Genomic DNA, 19,191 nt, shown 5'->3' on the forward strand with positions numbered 1-19,191 from the left:
TGAAATGTTGTAAAACAGTGAAGTGACATATTATCAGACATCCATAGAAGGAAACCAGTCTAGATAAGAGAGAAGTTTGTAATCCAGATAGTTTACTTCACTCCAATTTATAAAGTTGGTAATAAATTAATCTGTTATCGAGGTTTGCAATGATTGACAAACAGTTCTAAAGCCAAATACATTCAAGCGTCTTTAATCTTTAAAGAGGACATATTATCCCCCTTTTCCACCTTTTCAAACAGTCCCCCTGTGGTGTAAATGAAACATCTGTGCTGTGTTTTGGTCAAAATATAACATGAATCAAGCACCAGAGGAGGTTTGTGACCCTGTATAAACCAGCTCTCTCAGAACGCTCCGTTTTGGTGTGTGTGTCTCTTTAAATTCAATGAGTTCCCCTGAGTTTTCCCCGTAGACATCACTCCTCTGTAGCGAGAATAAAAATGGCCAACCTGCCCAAAAGTTTTGTTCTTGGCTGGGGGTGGAGTCCATGGGTGGAGATGCCAGGGGAAGGGAGGGTAATTCTTATACCAGAATCCCACTGTGACATCACAAGGAGAGCAATTGTTAAATGGAGCATTTTTCTCTGTGTTGTAAGACTTATGCAGACCACAAACAAAGGACTGGATGGGTTTATTTCACATGTTGTGGGTCAGTAGACACTCAGGTTACCCAAATATATGTTCAAAAACACAGTCAAAGTTTTTTTTTTTTCATAATATGTCCCCTTTAATATAAAAACAGCTGATACTCAGACTTAACAACCAGTTACATGCAGACGTCGAGTTTCTTTGCCTTGAATTTCATCAATCTTCAGTTGACTGATCATTTCGGCACAGGATGGATTGTTTTTAAAACTGATTGTTTTCAAGCATTTTGTCTTTTAGTTGTGACCTGTAGAAAAGGTCACTGATGTTTTATCACCATATTTTAAAGGTGAGAAAATAACAACCACACAAAGACGGCATCGATACAGTTCTCTTTGTCGTACGTGTTGTATCCTTCACTCCAGACTCACCTTGGTGACATCTCGCCCTTCACTGTTCTTATTTTGTTCATTATTTCCCAGATAGACTGCGAGGTTAACTTTTGGTTTCTGTAGCATGACTGTGGCTGTGCAACCCGTTGGGACTGATTTAGCCTGCAGAGCCCCGATGGCACAAACAAACACTCAAACACACCTGAAGCTCTTCCCCCTCAAACTCAACCTCTGTTTGCCAAACTGTCCCTTAAACAGACACCAACATCAACTCCTTCTGTCGGGATCTTTGGCTGTGGCCTGTGTTCAAATGATCAACTGTAATGCACCCTCTTATACATATTCAAATACACAACATCTCTCTTACACTGATAACACTCAGAGATGACTTTTTTTTTACCAGTCAGAGTGCTCTGAAGTGTCGGCTTGATCCGGAGACCTTCCAGTTAAAAGGCTTCCTCTCTAACCTCAAAGCTACTGCTGTTCCCATTATAAAACAGAGAAGCAATAACACTCAGGAAATTATAGAGATGCCAAATGCTAAAAGCTTTGGAGACATATCCTCTTCAAAGGGCTGCTTTATAGCTAATATCCTTCTCAGAGCAGTCATTCATGATGTATTTTAATGCATGTCATCATGGCAATGTCATTTCCTGATGTGATTAAAATGGAACAAAAGCACACATAAGCTTGTGTTGACACTAAGCTGCTTCTTTGTTCACTTACTAAAGGGTAAAACAATGTACGCTTGTTACAAAAATGGATTATAGTTGTGATATTTAGTGCAGAAAATAAAGACTATTTCATTTTCAGATGCTTCAACAAAGCCAAACTTTGCAATTCTAATTCGAAACATAATAGAGCAAAGTGCAGGCCCACATTGTCATCCATAATTCTCTTTCCAGTCCCACTGTTAAATCACATCAGGCAGCCTTCAACTCCATTTACAGTTGACAGTGACACATTTATAATGTCTGGCATGATGAAGCAGCCAGACAATGCCTCTTTAAATCCACTGTGTGATTCAACAGGTCCCTTTCTGGTCTCACTTCTTGGATGATCTCCTGCCTAAAAGGTCTCAGAGAAAAGAAGTTTAAACATCTTCCAGCAGTTTATAATGACAAATCATTAGTCATCCTTTACATGTGAATACATGGTTATGAAATATATGGTTTTTTTTTAGCCTTCCTTCTCTTATAAGTGACTTTGTGGAGACTGAAGGAACAGAAAGAGGAATCACAACATGAGGATCAAGCTCAGGGTCAATCAAATGAAGGGATGCTTTTGTCAGATAATAAAGTTCTTGTTTACGTTGCACTTTAAGGGGTTATGATTGTCCTGCATGAGTTAATGCAGTTTGCTAAAATCCCCATGAGATCTGATCTGACTCTACATTTACATGTCAAGAAGTAAATTGTTAATGTTCTTATTGTTGCTGCTAAGTCACTGCATGAATAAAATATCATGTTCTGTGATTCTTTTAGCCACGACAGCGCAGGATTTTAAATTTTTGAAAAAGGACTCAGCTCAATCATGCATACTGTATTTCTACTCTGCACATTTACCTTCAGTATGTCCTCGTTTTATTCCCTTGAATCAATTCTGAAGCTTATAATTCAGCATCCATCATTACAAGCTTGGATTAGAGCTCCGAGTCCGAGATGACACTCTGAGAGATCCTCTTCAGACAGAGACGGTCCATCCCTCAGAGGATCTCAGAGGGAGGAGAGGATGTCAGCTCTCCGTTACTTACCCCCTACGATATGTGTGCTTTTAATGAGGTTTCACACACTTGACTTAACACACAGGCAGCGTCCTCCTCAGACCGTAGTTAGGAACAGAGTTAAGTGGTATTTCTCCTCGGGGACATTTTGGTCGTCTGCTGTGTTTGCAGCCGCTTTGAGAGATGTAACGTGTCCTTGAAAGGTAACACAGTATCCATCGCTTGAGTTAGAAAATGTTGCTAATGTATCGATGGTTCATAGAAAGTTTTAAACGGCATCTGAAGGCAGCAGTCCAACATTTGCTTGGCTTAACATTCACTGCACGTACTCTTAAATTAAATGGCATCTGCTGGAGCTATAGCAGTATTACATTAAATCCCCATGACAGTGTCTGAACCCCCCCCCCCCCCCACCCCCCAAGCTTTTTTTATTTGTTTACTTGCTGCCTCCATCTCAGTCTTGGCTTGTCGTTCAGCGTTTAATACTTTAGTCTGTCAGCAGGATGCAGGCTTACATGATGCTGCTACTTTTAAGTTCCCTTACCTTCAAATCCCCGACTGACAAATTCACAAAGATACACCTTCAAATCACAGATGGTAATATCTACATATTCAAATAAACACTTGCACCACATCTCCCAGTCCTTTCCAGTGCCGTGTCTCTGCTGGGTTATTAACCCTCTCACTAAATTATGAAGCCAATGGCCGTGATCTAAATGTGTCCTCAGTGGGATAGTCATTAACTATAACTAATGGAAATTGAGACTTTATTTCTCATATTAAAGTCATTTCATCAGGTGAGGTAATCAAGCCGATTAACGGCGACATTTGATGCCCATGGCAGAGATTTGTCCTGTGTTTAATGCTCCAGTTAAACTTTTAATCTGAATTAGATGTTGCCTTATATTTGATTTAGTCATCTTAAAGTTTTATAGCAACAGCCAATAAAGTTTTTACAACATTTCCTCCTCATTTTCTCCCTAAGCTGAGCATATCTTTACAGACCCTTTGGTCTCTGCCGGTGGATTCACAGAGATTTAGTCCAAGGGGGAAAAAAGAGAGAGAGGGTGGAAGAGAGACTGGGCTCTGTGCCCGACTCCCTGAGCTGAAACTTTTAACTCCACTCTCCTCTCCTCTCCTCTCCTCTCCTCTCTTCTCCTCTCCTCTCTTCTCCTCTCTCTCTCTCTCTCCTCTCACTCTCTCTCCTCTCCTCTCCTCTCCTCTCTACTCTACTCTCGCTCCTCTCCTCCCGTCTTCTCTTCTCTCCTCTTCTTTTCTTTCCTCTCCTCTCTCCTCTCTCCTCTACTCTCTCTACTCTCTCTCCTCTACTCTCTCTCCTCTCTACTCTACTCTCTCTCCTCTCCTCTCTACTCTCCCTCCTCTCCTCCCGTCTTCTCTTCTCTCCTCTTCTTTTCTTTCCTCTCCTCTCTCCTCTCTCCTCTCTCCTCTCTCCTCTACTCTATCTACTCTCTCTCCTCTACTCTCTCTCCTCTCTTCTCTTCTCTCCTCTCTCCTCTCTCCTCTCTCCTCTCTCCTCTCCTCTCTACTCTACTCTACTCTCTCTCCTCTCCTCTCTACTCTCCCTCCTCTCCTCTCCTCTCCTCTTCTCTCCTCTTCTCTCCTCTCCTCTACTCTCCCTCCTCTTCTCTTCTCTTCTCTCCTCTCCTCTCTCCTCTCCTCTCCTCTTCTCTTCTCTTCTCTTCTCCTATTCTCCTCTTCTCCACTTTTCCTCTTCTCCTCTTCTCCTCTCCTCTCCGTTTCCGTTTCCGGTTTCCGGTGAGTGTGAGTGTGAGTGACGGTGGTGGTGTTGCGAGTGGCGCGGAGATTGAATTGTTTGCTATCCTTTCTACTGTTTTCAAAGTGCACGATCAGGTCAGATTGTTTTCATATTTGTATTGAGTGTTGTTGGCTGTGTAAGACAGATCGTTGGAGGGGTTGGAGGGAGGAATGGCGTCTGCTGAGACGCCACCTCCGACTCTCCGACAGGGAGTTCGGATAGTCCCTCCGAACGGTACTGTCACCGTGGAGGAGGTTCTGTTAGCTGCAGGTGAACAGGTAGGCCATGATAAACTCTTGTATGCATCCCGAATGAACAAGGCTGTGGTTGTTTTTCTGAAGAGTGAGCCTCTTGTGTATCAGCTGATTGAGAGTGGTGTGTTCATTAGGGATTTGTTTGTGCAGGTTTCCCCGTTGTCGGTTCCCTCTACGCGGATCACCGTATCCGGTGTTCCGCCGTTTATTTCTAACAACTTGTTAGAGAACGAACTCCGCAGGTTTGGGAAGTTTGCGAGTGGTTTCAAAACTGTGAGTCTGGGGTGTAAAGATCCCAAACTGAAACATGTTCAATCTTTGCGGCGTCAGGTGTTCATGTTTTTGGATTCGCCCACACAGACTCTGGAGGTTTCCTTTAGAGTGAAACACGGTGACGCTTCTTATATGGTGTATGCGAGCTCGGGACAACTGAAGTGTTTTGAGTGTGGTGATGTGGGACACAAACGTTTTGCGTGTCCGCACAGACAGCAGGAGGCGGCTAGTGCTGCCGCTGACGCGGGCGGCTCTGTTAGTGTGGCGCATGTGGCGGGGGCCGCGTCCGCGCCCGGGCCTGGGGCGGAGGCCGCGTCCGCGTCCGTGCCTGGGACGGGGGCCGCGTCCGTGCCCGTGCCTGGGGCGGAGGCCGCGGCCGCGTCCGCGTCCGTGCCTGCGGCAGAGGCCGCGTCCGCGCCTGCGCCTTGTGCTGAGGCCGTGGCTGAGGTAGAAGTGGCTTCGACCAGCTCTCAGGCTACAGAAAAATCACAGACTGTAGATAATGATAAAACTGAAGATTCCACAAGTTCTGCAGTTGTAGATGTTTCATTGAAGGAAGGTAAGACAGTGTGTTGTAGCCAGGCATCAGGTGAAGGAGAGGACATGGATGAAGATTATGAGTCAGACAATGCATCCATTGCTGATTTGCCAAATAGTGGCTCTGGTCTTTATTCTTTAGAGTCAATCAATCAATTTATGGATGAAACGTACAACAAATCAGTAAAAATCAGTGACTACTTTAGTGATACTGAAAAGTTCATAAAGTCAGTCAGCATACTGAAAAGACAGGTTGGGTTTGACCTCCTGGACGCAAAAAAACGGTTCCGTCTTAAAAAGCACATCACCGCACTGAGGAAAGTTGGACGTAAGAGTGTGAAGAAGACAAAGAAATGATCATGCATCACAAGGTGTTTTTCTTCTTCTACTGCTCCCTGTTTGTGTCTACTTATCTGTTCTTTCTCTCTGATCTTTCTATGAGGAGTCTTAAGATAGGATCTCTTAACATTAATGGTGGGAGAGACAGACAGAAAAGGGGCCTTATCTCTGAGATCTCAACTCAGAAAAACATTGATATCTTGTTTTTACAAGAGACTCATACCACACCATCAGATGAGACAGATTGGGGTTTATGGTGGGAGGGCTCTAACTACCTTAGCCATGGCACCAACTTTAGTGCAGGAGTAGCCATTTTGTTTAGAGCATCTGCAAATGTAAAGATCGTCTCTTGTGCTGAAATTGTAAAGGGAAGGCTTTTAATTGTAAGAGCAGAAATAGAGGACACTGTTTTCTGCTTCACTAATATTTATGCTCCAAATAATGGAGCTGAAAGGGTAGCTTTCTATACCCGCCTCCAAAAGGAGTTAGTGATCTATAATCAGGATCAGATCATTCTTGGTGGTGATTTTAACTGCACACTTGATTTCACCGTGGATAGAATAGGAGAGGAGCCACATCCACATTCATCCCAGACTTTAAACACTGTCATCTCTCACCTGGATTTGTTGGACACATTTAGAGTGAAACATCCACAATCCAGACAGTATACATGGGTCAGGGTGAACAGTAACAGGGTGTGTGCAGCTAGACTGGACAGGGTTTACATCTCCAGAACTCTCAACCCCAGATTAATTCATTGTAATATTCTGCCTGTCGGCTTCACTGATCACCATTTTGTTAGTGTGGAGCTGATTATTTCACCAGGTGAAAGGGCTAAGTCCTTCTGGCATTTTAATAACAAGCTTCTACTGGACAATGTTTTCTGTAAAAACTTTGGGTGTTTTTGGGATCAGTGGCAATTAAGAAAAGTTGAGTTTGATTCTTTGAAGCTTTGGTGGGAGGTTGGTAAAGCTCAGATTCGTGTTTTTTGTCAGCAGTACACGTCACACTCTTCTGCTAGATTAAAAACAGTCATTAAAAATCTTGAGGACAACATTAAGAACCTTGAGGAGGGGTTAAATGGGAGTGTGGATCCCACCACTGGTACCCTGCTGAAGGAGAAACGTATGGAGTTGAGCTCTTTCCTGCAGGAGAGGGTGAAGGGAGCTCTTGTGCGGAGTCGTTTCCTTCAACTCAAAGACATGGATGCCCCAACGTCTTTCTTTTTCAATCTTGAGAGATCTGTGGCTCAAAAAAAGCTGCTGACTTGTCTGAAACTGCCAGGAGGTCGAATAACAGCTGATCCAAAGGAAATGAGCAGTCACGCCATGCAGTTCTATGAGGATCTGTTTGGAGCAGAGAGTTGCAGCCAGGAGTGTCGCAGGGAGCTCCTGGAGGGTCTCCCTCAGCTCAGTGTGGAGGAGAGGTCTCTTCTGGAAGGGGAGCTGTCTCTGGAGGAGCTCACTGCTGCTGTCACTCAGATGGCAACAGGAAGAGCACCTGGAATAGATGGGTTGTCCACAGACTTTTTTAAGAGGTTCTGGAATATTCTTGGGTCTGACCTGCATAGTGTTTTAATGGAGTGTTGCAGGACCGGGTCTCTTCCTGGTTCTTGTAAGAGAGCAGTTCTTTCCTTGCTCCCCAAGAAAGGTGACCTGGCATTGTTAAAAAACTGGAGGCCGGTTGCTTTGCTTTGTGCGGACTACAAGATCCTCTCCAGAGCTTTATCGAACAGACTAAAGGACGTTCTGGGAAGTGTGGTCCATAAAGACCAGAGTTACTGTGTTCCAGACCGGACAATCATGGATAATGTTTTTCTTATCAGAGATGTCATTGATGTGTGTAAAATCTATAATCTAAATGTTGGCATTGTGTCTCTGGATCAAGAGAAGGCGTTTGACAGGGTGGATCACTCGTATTTGTTTTCTGCACTGAGGTCTTTTGGTTTTGGGGATGGTTTTGTGTCATTAGTTGGTTTGTTGTATCAGGATGCACAGTGTTTGGTGAAGATGGGGGCGGGGTTGAGTCGGCCAATCCCTGTACGGCGAGGGATCAGACAAGGTTGTCCCATCTCCGGCCAGCTGTACAGCTTGGCTATTGAGCCCTTGCTGTGCAGGTTGAGGGACCGGCTCAGCGGGCTTTCTTTGCCCGCGGCCTGTAGCATTGAATGTCCCCCTACAATTTCTGCCTATGCTGATGATGTAAACATCTTCATCTCCAATCAGGGGGACGTTCGGTGTCTGCGGGACACCCTGTCCCTGTATGAAAGGGCAACAGCTGCACGGGTGAACTGGGAAAAAAGTGGTGCCTTACTGGTGGGAGAGTGGAGGGACCAGGCAGTGCCCAGTCTGCCGGGTGGACTTGAGTGGGGGAGGGAGGGGTTGAAGGTGTTGGGGGTTTATTTGGGTACCGAGGGCTTTAAAAGTAAAAACTGGGAGGGAGTTAGGGAGAAAGTGTGCGCTCGGTTGTCTAAATGGAAATGGTTGCTACCCCAGTTGTCGTATAGGGGAAGAGTTCTGGTGGTCAATAACTTGGTTGCCTCGACTCTCTGGCACAGACTTGTGGCTTTGACACCTCCAAGAGGGCTGGTGGAGGACATTCAAAGGGCCATCCTGGACTTCTTCTGGTCAGGCAAACACTGGGTTCAGGCGGCAGTCCTCTACCTGCCGGTGGCTGAAGGGGGACATGGACTTATAGACATTCAGTCAAAAATTGCCTCATTCAGACTCCAGACTGCACAGAGACTCCTTTTCACTTGTGGTCCCAGCTGGATGGACATCGCTCGACTGCTGCTGAGGAGAGCTGGACGGCTGGGGTACACTAAGCAGCTCTTTCTGTTAAAGCTTGAGGAGGTGGATCTCACTGGATTAACATCCTTTTATATGTCTGTAATGCAGGCATGGAAAATGTACACATTCAAAAGGGAAAAAACTGAGAGTCTGGGAATGTGGATCTTTGAGGAACCGTTATTTTTTAATGATTTCATAAGGACTCCAACTTTGCAGTCAGCCAGTCTCCGGGCCAGTTTCAGAGAGGCAGGCTGCACAAAACTGGGTCACCTGGTAAGACTGACCCTGGACGCCCTCAAAGAAAGGACCAATATCACCTCCAGCCGGGTGGTGGAAAGAGTGGTGGAGGAAGTCTTTGCTGCACTTCCAGTAAAACTTGTGACATTTCTAAACATTGAGAATCTGTGTGAGCAGTGGAGTGAAGAGGGCGAATACAGCTTCCCATCTTTGTCTGTTACCCCAGATGTCGGGGAGTGGCAGGAAAGAGGAGGTGGGCTGCTGTCCTTTAGTACTCCTGTTCTGGGAAAGTTCCAGGATGCAGGGAAAAAGGCACTCTATCAGTCCTGTGTTAAGGTCCTACATCTTCGTGGTCTGTCGGGAGTGAAAGAGTCGAGGTGGATCGAGTTTTTTGGCCCGGAGGTTTCCCCGAAAGGCAGCTGGCGGTCCCTGTACAAGCTGCCTGTTGAGAAGAGAACAGCAGATCTCCAGTGGAGAGTTGTGCATGGGGTTATAGCCACGAACAGATACAGAGCGCACATTGATCCAGGGGTGGGAGAGGAGTGTTTGTTTTGTTTACTAACTGAAACTTTGTCTCATCTGTTTGTTGAGTGTCCCAGGCTCTCACTCTTGTTTGTCCTTATGAAAAGCTTGTTTGAAGCTCTCGGGGAGGATTTCTCTTATGCAGTGTTTGTTTTTGGGCCAAAGTATTCTGCAAAGAAAAAGACTGTACATACACTGATGAACTTTTTATCTGGCTCGGCTAAGTTGGCCATTTGGCTTACACGCAAGAACCGAGCTCAGGGTACTGGCTGTGTGGAACCGGTGCTGGTTCTGGAGGGACTTTTGAAGGCCAGACTGAAGGTAGAATTTGCCTATTATCAAATGATGGACAATGTGCAAGACTTTAATAGTGTATGGGCTGTGGAAGAAGCTTTGTGCTCTGTGGGTGGGGATGGAGAGCTGATTATTCATTTTTGATGCAGTAAATGTTGTTTTTGTTGATGTTGTGATTTTTGTTGCACTTGTTTTGTTTTATGTTTTATTTTTTATTTATTTATTTATTTCCTTCTCTTGATCTGAGTGATGATGTGACAGTGTTATAATTTTCTCCAGGTAGTGGTAAAATAAAAGGTATTTTGAAAACCAAAACCTCTACTCTACTCTCTCTCCTCTCCTCTCTACTCTCCCTCCTCTCCTCTTCTCTCCTCTCCTCTACTCTCCCTCCTCTCCTCCCCTCTTCTCTTCTCTTCTCTTCTCTTCTCTTCTCTTCTCTTCTCTTCTCTCCTCTTCTCTCCTCTCTCCTCTCTCCTCTCTCCTCTCCTCTCCTTTGGTTTTGTTTAATTACTGACTTTGACCTCCTCTGGTCTTTGCAGTGTTGAAATGTATGCATCGACATGTGAGCCCCCCGTCCTCTCATGTATGGGAGACATTGATTAAATCAACACCTCTCCCTCCCTCCAGGTGTCCCAGGAGTGAAGCCTGAGCGGTATGAGGAGGGTTTGAAAGTCAAGCACTGCGCCCTCTCCCTGGTGGGTGAGCCAATCATGTATCCTGAAATCAACACCTTCATCCGCCTCCTCCACTCCCACAATATCTCCAGTTTCCTGGTCACCAACGCACAGTTCCCACAGGAAATCAGGTAAGGGCAAAACAAACACACACAGCCTGCAGGTTTGTTACTATTTACTTCTTGCTGCTCCCAAAATATCCAGCCAATCTGTTTTGGCTTATTACCCCATGTTTTTGTTGTATATTTGTATTTCCTGCCTCAGCAAGCTGTTGTCTTTGAAGTCTGGTGGAATAAATTAGAAAGCAGGGAGCATGAGTGTGTCTTCTTAATATTGTTTACAAAGGATCAAAGGTTTCAGTTGGCACAATCACAAGAGCTGTGTGTCCTCTTTTAACGAGGAGGAAGCAGTAAGTGATGTCGAACAGAGTTGTTTGTCGTCATCAAAAGATACAAAATCAGCAATAAATGATCAAATATTGCCTCATTTCTGGACGGTTTCAGACGTTACAGAGGCGGGCTTGTCTAAACCTCTACAAGAACTGTAGAGGGCATTAAGGACCAGTGATGTTTGAATTTAGTTCTGAAACATGCTGTGACTCTCTGACCAGCTGCTGTCAACAAACAAACATCTAGTGAACCAAAGTGATTGTGAAATATCTTTAAAAAAAAAAAAAAAAAAGAGCATTTACCACAAAGTTAAAGAAAAAGATGCCATTTTACAAACTCTGTTGATCCCCCAGTGACTTTTCAACGCTCCCCTCTGTTATTGAGAGACATGCTGCTGCACACACAGAAAGGACATGCAGTAATGGAGAGATGTCAGAAGGTGGCGGCTGCACAGAGACGGGCGCCCTGTGCAGTTTGGTGCTTTGGTGCCTTGATCAAGGGCTACAGCGGCCATGCCCAGGAGGATAACTGGCCCCTTTTGTAGCAACCAATTCAATTCCATTATTGGTCTGTACTGGGACATGAACCAGTGACCCAAGTCCCCACTGATGGAGCTACACCTGCCCCAGCTCCAGTGATTCTGCATCCTCTTATTTCAGCTGTCTTCAAGTTAACTTCCCTGTGACCTGCTGGGATGTAATATTGGGTTAAAAATCAAAGCGTATATGAGCTGAGAGTTCAGGTAACCCATTCTTTGAGTTCATTGAACCAGTTCTTACAAACACAGGCCTTTCCCTTACCTGATGCATTTACACCAACTCAATGACACATTAATGAAAGACACTATGACCTCAGGTTGCTTTATGTGCACACGATTGTTTAGTTTCACACTCAAACTCACATACACCTTCCTTTGCTACATGGAATGTCAAAGTTTTGTGTCTGAGGAGAAAACCCTGGACTGACTGACTGATGTTCTTCCAGACACAGGAGCTTCTACTCAGCACTCTGTCAGCTGTAGCTGAATCCACCTCTCTGACATCTTTGTGTAAAGAGATAAAAGAAAGAAAACACTCTTTCATCCCATGTACTGTAGTGCACAGAACTACTGTGTGAGGTGTTAGAGGAACTTGTCAAAAGTGTTTTCAGGGTCGACGCTGTCATGCACTGCACAAACCTGTCTCTTGTTTTATGCATGTTGTTAGTTTACAGAGGTTTGTTTTTGCTTCTTTTTTTTTTATATATATTTATCTCTTTTGGTTGTCGAAAACTTTTGTAACACCTAAAGTTTATTTTCAAAAGTTGAAAATGAAACAGTATGTTCTTTCATTTTATTCTACCAGTTCACTTCCACATAGACAAAAAAATGATGTCTGACTTCCGACATTTGGAGCTCTTGTGAAATATTTCTGTACAGAAACTATGAAAACGGAGCCGATTTGTTTGCGACAAAACAACAATTTTCTGGTATATGGCTGACCGAAAATCAGGGGATTTCTCACTCTGAATTACATCAATTTGGACGAGCACAGGTGCACCAATTTCCGCGTGCAATTCCAGTCATGCTCGTCTTCCGAGATTGCTTTTCTCATTCTCTGAAGCAGTTTGGCAGCTGCTGAGCACTTCATTTAATACACCAGTAAGGTTTGACAAAACATGCCCACAAGTGGATGTCAAGAACATTCTTTTTTCGAAGTTAAAATCGTCTCAAGGAAAAAATTCTTCCTTCAAATATTTACTGTGCTGTAAAGGAGGAACGGCGTCCATAAGACATCTGAAGGAGAACATTTGAATGACATGTTTTGAGCTCTATGACGATATGATATTATGATAATTGTTGGGGCTTGAGCATCTGCATTGTAAGTCGTAGTTTGATCAGGGTCTGGTAATGCAATGGATCCTCTTCCTCACCATTCGTTTTGATGAGCTAATCAATTCAGACTCTGCTCGCACCGTTTGGATGTTATACTGTCCCAGCTTTTAATGCTGAGAGTAGGAGGAGGGTTCGTCAGGAAGACCAGTCTCATCCAGGTCAAAGTGATCCTAGTTAGTAGAGGCTCTGTACATTTGACCTTCCTGAATAGAACAGCCTAAGACATCCTAGCGATCAGGTGGTGCCCCGTTACACATTGCAGACGAGGTATAACTGAGACGTTAATATTCCAAACTTCAACTGGCACTATGTGAGAAAGTTTCTGTCCAGATGTCTACCTCAGTTTCTGTCACTCTACATGTCCTTTGACCTCGAATCTGGAGCTGCCACTCTGTCCAGCAGCTTTGCAGCCCGTCATCAGGACACTTGAGTCTGACATAGCGGGTATGTCAGCAAACCAGCCTGTCACAGTCTGTCTTCAATTATGATCCTGCAGGTTTCAGGCGAGGACAGCAGGTGTCAGACTTATTTTTCTCCCCCTGTCTGCCAGAATCACCTGGTCAGAGTCAGAGATGAGCTGTTGCTGTATTTTTCTAGTCCCTGGTCTGTGAACTTCCTCTACAGAGAGTCAACAGAAACAGGCAGAATTAGTCTCATTGCTTAGTCAGAATATCGGTTATTTCTGCCTCTCTTTGTTTACGTTATTGCTTCCATCCATTTAAAGACACATGAGAGGGTTATACACTCTTTGTTTCAGTGATGTACTTATTCCAACTCGTCTGGTTCTGTTTATTATTATTCTGGTTCGTTCCCCTGCTCTTACAGATTGTGCCAGAGGGCAACTACTTGCAAATAAGTTAATGTCTTTCCTAATTTAATATTGATGAGAAGTAATCCTAGTTTTTCACAGCTTCCTTCTTCTCCACCCCCCACCCCCCTCATTTTCCCTCCATCTGCCCATGCCTTGGATTTGTTACATTTAGCACAGCTACATAACATGTTTGCTTTACTGTTGGTGTATTTATGTATCTACTTTAAATCATGGTGGGAGAGGAAAGGTATAAAGAGTGGAGATAAGCCCAGATCTATTTTCTGCCCGAGTGTTTCTGTCTCGTCTCAGACTGAAATAGTTCAACGATCGGCTTCAGAAAACTGACAGAATTTCAATAATGTGAATCTAATAGTATAAGGGAGGGGAAAGGTTCTCACCTATTTTCATTTAAAAGTATTTTTTTCTGTTCTTTGTTTTTTCAAATACTCTTTCTGGATCGCCCTCTATCCCCCTCATCCCTAACACAGTCCCATCAGATGTTCATTATGAGTCTGGTTCTGCCTCCTAAAGGATGCTTTTTCTTACCACTTTTACTTTGTTGAGTGTTGCTTAGTGCTCCTGATGGATTCATGTTTAGTCTTTGTAGTTAACATAACAATGAGTTAGGTCTTTTACCTGCTCGTTTGTGCTCACATGTCTTGAGTTCACACATTTCTTGTGAATTTATTTATAAATAAAGAATGATAGGTTACTAGTTTTGTTCTAACTCTCTCATCAGATCATTCTTATACTTCTCTCCATGTTTTCTGTCGCTCTCAGGACTCTGGTGCCGGTCACTCAGCTGTATGTCAGTGTGGATGCGAGCACTAAAGACAGCCTGAAGAAGATCGACCGTCCACTGTTCAAAGACTTCTGGCCTCGCTTCCTGGACAGCCTCCGGGCGCTGGGGGAGAAGGTAGGCAGAGCTGGTTTTGTTTGTTTTGTGTTGTTTGTCTGAGCTTGTGAACAAAATGTTAAACTGTACTACAGTGTAAGGAGAGACGTGAGAATGTGTTACTGTACAGTTTCACAAACAAACAAACACACCATGGAGATTGAGGGCCATAAAAACAGGACAAGATGTTCATGAAAAGAAATTCAAGAAATCGTGCCTGCTTACAAGAACAATATTTACAAATGAGATTATGCTGCTTTAACATTCTGCATGAAAATATAAAAACATCATCTCTAGCGTAAAGGATTTGTAAGTGCTCTTCTACTTTGATTCAAAGTTACGTTTACATGCGGTGTGGATCGATAATTGTAGTCCAAAAGTTATCACACAGCTGAACCCTGTAGACCGACTGAGGCCTCAGAGAGCTCTTATCGGTGAGTCCTCCACATTGACCAAATTCTTTAGGATGGCAGCAAGATGCCAATAAACTCAAAGAAGCCCTTCACACCTTCATCACTTTATTAAAGAGGAGAAAGAGATCTCATGATTGATTCCTGGGACTTTAGCAGCATTGCTTTATCAGAGTTGATTATCCACTGCCGTCCTGTGTAGATGAAAACATCCAGACGTGTACATTTCTATTAAGCCTCAGCCCTGTAGGAGTTTAAAAAAAAAAAATGGATCCAATAACCTTGCACACATTTTTTTTCCCCGACATTCCTGAGCAGGGGAAGATTATTATCACAGCCTGGCTGCATCAAGCCACAAGAGTGTAAATCGATTCTATCTGTTAGTGCTTCCTTAAAGCCAAAGGGAGGAAATGGAGGAGCTTCCTATGAAACAACCATCAGAAAGCTGTGAGCTGTGAAGTCTCTCACAGCCCCCCCCCCCCCCCCATTACACCTGTCTGTTATTGGTCCACTTCCTCTTGTTTAATGCTTTAGCAGACAATGGACACTTTCATTAGCACCCCGCTGGAGATGTTGTTCACTGCATAGCTCGAGATCATGGATCACTGCGCTCTGATTGCTTCTACATCACCATATTCACCACAGGCTGATAAGTAAATGTCAGTGTGAGGTCACTGCGGGGGGGGGAGGGGGAATATTAAAAAATTGTGAAGTCAAGTTGCTCATTTTGTCTCGGCACTGTGTGAAGTCTGTGTCCGTTTTCATGACATTCAATAATCATAGATCCTCTCCTGTTGCGCTCATCCTCATCCAGCCTGAGTAGACGCAGAGGCTGCACCGCATGCTGTTTAGCATTCTGTTCACTATCGGATCATTTATGTTAAACCTACATTCAAACAACTGATGGTAATAGGCATCGAGCATAACTGATATATGCTGCTGGTAATTATGTGCATGTTGCCATTACAAAAGTCCAGATGGACCACAGATTGACATTTTGGCCCGCTGGCACATTCACTGCACACTCCCTAGAATCTCATTATTTTGAACGCTGCATCACAGTCTGGCAGTCAGGAGGAGCCATCAATCTACAGAATTACTCTTGAACTCTGTATGAATGATCTCTGGGGATACACTGGGCTCAAAGGTACAGCCGGTTTTTCCCCCTAATCAGAAGATTGGCAGTTGATCCCCGACTGCTGCATTCTGCATTATAGAAAGAAACGAATGACCCAAAAACCCCATGGGTGTGTGATTTCAAAGATCCTGCAGCCTGCCACTTTGCACAGCAGCGTCTGCGGTCAGTGTGTGAATGTGTGTGTGAGGGTGGCAGTATTGTAAAGCCCTTTGGTTGGAGAGTACACTTGAATAGTGTTGTATGAATGCAGTCCAGTTACCATCTGTTGTGCACTCTCTTGTCCATGTCACACACGTTGGAGACACACTTAGAATGACAGCTCATGTCTTTATGAACACGTCAGCACAGGTTTCAGTCATATTCTCTTCAGAAGCATTGAGCACTTTCTTTTCTCCAAACTGGACTTCTGTGGATATTAAGTTGTCAAAATGTTCAGCAGATTCCTTTTCATTATACAGTGTTTAAAACAATCTCCATTATGTAAATGATCTATGGGGTTAAAATGCAGATCATAGATCAAGATTCATATTTTAAACTCAAAGCTGCCACTCGCCACCAGAGGGGGGCGCTGTCTAAAGTGCACAAAACATTTCAGTACAGAAACATTGCAGACTTTTTGTGCTACCACTATATTAGGGGGGGCAGGCCGACCCCCCCCCCCCCCCCCCAACGGCCCTCCCCGCCCCCCCTTGAAGGTCAAGTTATAAAACAAAAAGAGTCATTTCAGGATACCTTTCCGATGGAATAGGACAGCTGTCATTAAAAGTTACGCATGAACACCAAGATTCCTTCAAGTGTTTGTGTCGGCGTCCGTCTGCTAAAGCTGTGAACCGAGAGGAAACACTAAGTTGTTTTGCATAAAACAGGATATGACCCAACATTGAGTGCCTGGGACTTAAATTCAGTTGCCATGGTTTCAAGTCAGGTATCAATATTGGATTTTTATTAAGACTTAGTTTAAAATTCTGGTATCGTGACAATTATTTTCCTGTTGTTAGTGTGTTTGAAGAGTAATTATTTCAGTGTTTTGCCTTTGAGCTGTCAGTCGTCTGTAGCTCATTGAGACAGAAAAAAAAATGTTATTGTTAAAAACTTGGTCATTCTGTTTCTGTATGTCAGAGTAGTGCACAGTTATTGATTTGAGTGTTGGGTTACTCTTGATAAATGAAGATAAAATGGAAGAAGGCACAAAGTGTTTGTTTATTCATTGCAGCAGATGTTTTCCCCCCCGACATATTCAGGCATGGAGTTTTTACTTCTTATTCTATGTGATTTTTATGTTTTTTATTATATTACAGATTGTCCAAACCGATGTTGAGTCATTAAATATGTATGAATTTTATCAGACATTTATTCCATAAAAGCTTGTGTTGTTATTTATTATTGTCAGCTAGTTTGATTTGATTTAGAGGGTTTTAAGTGCGCTGGTGTTTTTGCACATGTGCACTTTGGTGTAATTTTACTTTTTCTGTCTGCAACTCTCAAGTTTCCAAAAATAACCTCCCTGTCTCCCCCTGTGTCCCTGCCTCAGCTCTGGATTCCTAAGTCTACATTTCATGGTGGGCTCTATCTCCATCCTTCCCGAGCTCTTATCCCTCCTCTATGTTCTCAGGCTGACAGCCTTCCTCGTCTCCTCCACCTGGCCTCGCTGTCAGTGTGCTCAGGGATGGATAGAGTTGTGCCTCAGTGTCAGATTTGGAATAAAGCCAGCTTGAAATACCTCACCTTCCTGCTTCTTCCGGCCAATTATCCCCTTCCCCGCTGGGCTGAAAGGACCCCGTGTTATAGATAACCTTCCAGTGAGATAGTGAGGGAGGGAGGAAACAAGGCGAATAGTGCTCTTGTCTTCTCCCATTGCCATTTACCTGTTTCTCCTCTCCTCTCACCTTCGCTCACCTCCTCACATGTCTTTGTTCCTGTCCAGCACGGTCTCAGTAATCCTCTCCTTCTGCTTTAGAGGCATCAACAATAGGCTGGATCTGGAACACAGAACTGTGAGGAACGCTTCAAAATGAAAGATACACTGATGGCCAGATCAGGGTTTCTTTACATACTCTATATTTGTTATATGCCAAACATAGTCCAGCCTAATGTCAACATTTATAGCACAAACAACTCAAAAGAAGCCCACATTCAAATGTGATCACCCAGTAAAAAGCCTGTGTGGACCTATAGTGAAGCGCCTCTCCTCGACTGTTGAACAAAATGCAAAGTGAGTTTCTACATCCCCAAGCAAAGCCTCACAAAACAAATCAAATTCAAACAATATAAACAAGACTCAGAGGCACGGTGTGCATGTGAATGGTTGCCTTTTTATTTATTCCTTTCATTTTAATGACCTCACAAAGTTTGCTCACGCAGCCCTACCTGAAGGTGCTCACTGCTCTTTATATTCTTTGTCCACTACACATTATTCTTTCTCTGACAATATGTGTGGACTCGTGTAGTTTCCAGATGTTATATGGAACATTTTCTAATGTACTCTAATCAAACAAAGGGTTTTAAGTAGTTAAAAATGTGTTTGACGGTTGATACCATCCCCTGATCCTCATCATTCAGTTCGGCTCGACGAATCCTGAACAGATGCAGGTGTGTTTACCACAGTTGTGTGAGCGATAGAAAACATGCAGACCTTCACCTCACAGATCTGTTCTAATCAGAGATGCAGAAGGAGGTTGACAGGACATCTGTGAGACATGCTGTGATGCCTGATGAGGACAGGTGTGACTAATGACAAACTGCAGCGGCCATGATTTGAAACAAATACTGAAGTGTGAGAGTCTGAATTTGAATTACATTTTTCAATCAAAGTGTTTATTCAGTTGCTTACAAAAAGTGGAACTAAAACACTTTAAATGTGTAACAAATTATACTCCAGCAGTGTCATTTTAATGTCCTGACTTTGAAACCTTTTCTCTTCAAAAACCATCCCTTTGTGTCTCTTCAGAGACAGAGGACGGTGTACAGACTGACGCTGGTCAAAGCCTGGAACGTGGAGGAGATGCAGGCGTACTCCGAGCTCATCGCTTTGGGCCAGCCAGACTTTGTGGAGGTCAAGGTACGGTCCCACAGCACGTATTATATATCTGCTTTAGTTGTATTTCTCTCCTCTTAGTTAATGTTGTATTTATCTGTAGCTATCACTTCATCAGTGCGCCACATTGTTTTCTTTATTGAACTTTACAGAAAGAAAAGCTCGTCACATTCACTCCTCTTCAAAGAGTTTGTGAAGCGCAAGCAGCTCGAGCCTCCGCGCTGTTTAATTACAAACATAATGAAA

General features: G+C 43.8%; 1 protein-coding gene across 1 annotated transcript in view; it reads left to right on the forward strand.

Annotated features, from left to right (window-relative positions):
* The window catches only part of tyw1 (tRNA-yW synthesizing protein 1 homolog (S. cerevisiae)), a 61,463-nt gene that overhangs the window by 20,545 nt on the left and 21,727 nt on the right, over positions 1-19,191 (forward strand). Inside the window, exons 12-14 of the mRNA XM_065960488.1 lie at positions 10,349-10,526; positions 14,249-14,384; positions 18,859-18,969. Coding sequence (XP_065816560.1) covers positions 10,349-10,526; positions 14,249-14,384; positions 18,859-18,969 — 425 coding nt within the window. The remainder of the gene's footprint in view (positions 1-10,348; positions 10,527-14,248; positions 14,385-18,858; positions 18,970-19,191) is intronic.

Source organism: Labrus bergylta, chromosome 11 (genome assembly GCF_963930695.1).
Source record: "Labrus bergylta chromosome 11, fLabBer1.1, whole genome shotgun sequence".
NCBI classification, from domain to species: Eukaryota; Metazoa; Chordata; class Actinopteri; order Labriformes; family Labridae; genus Labrus; species Labrus bergylta.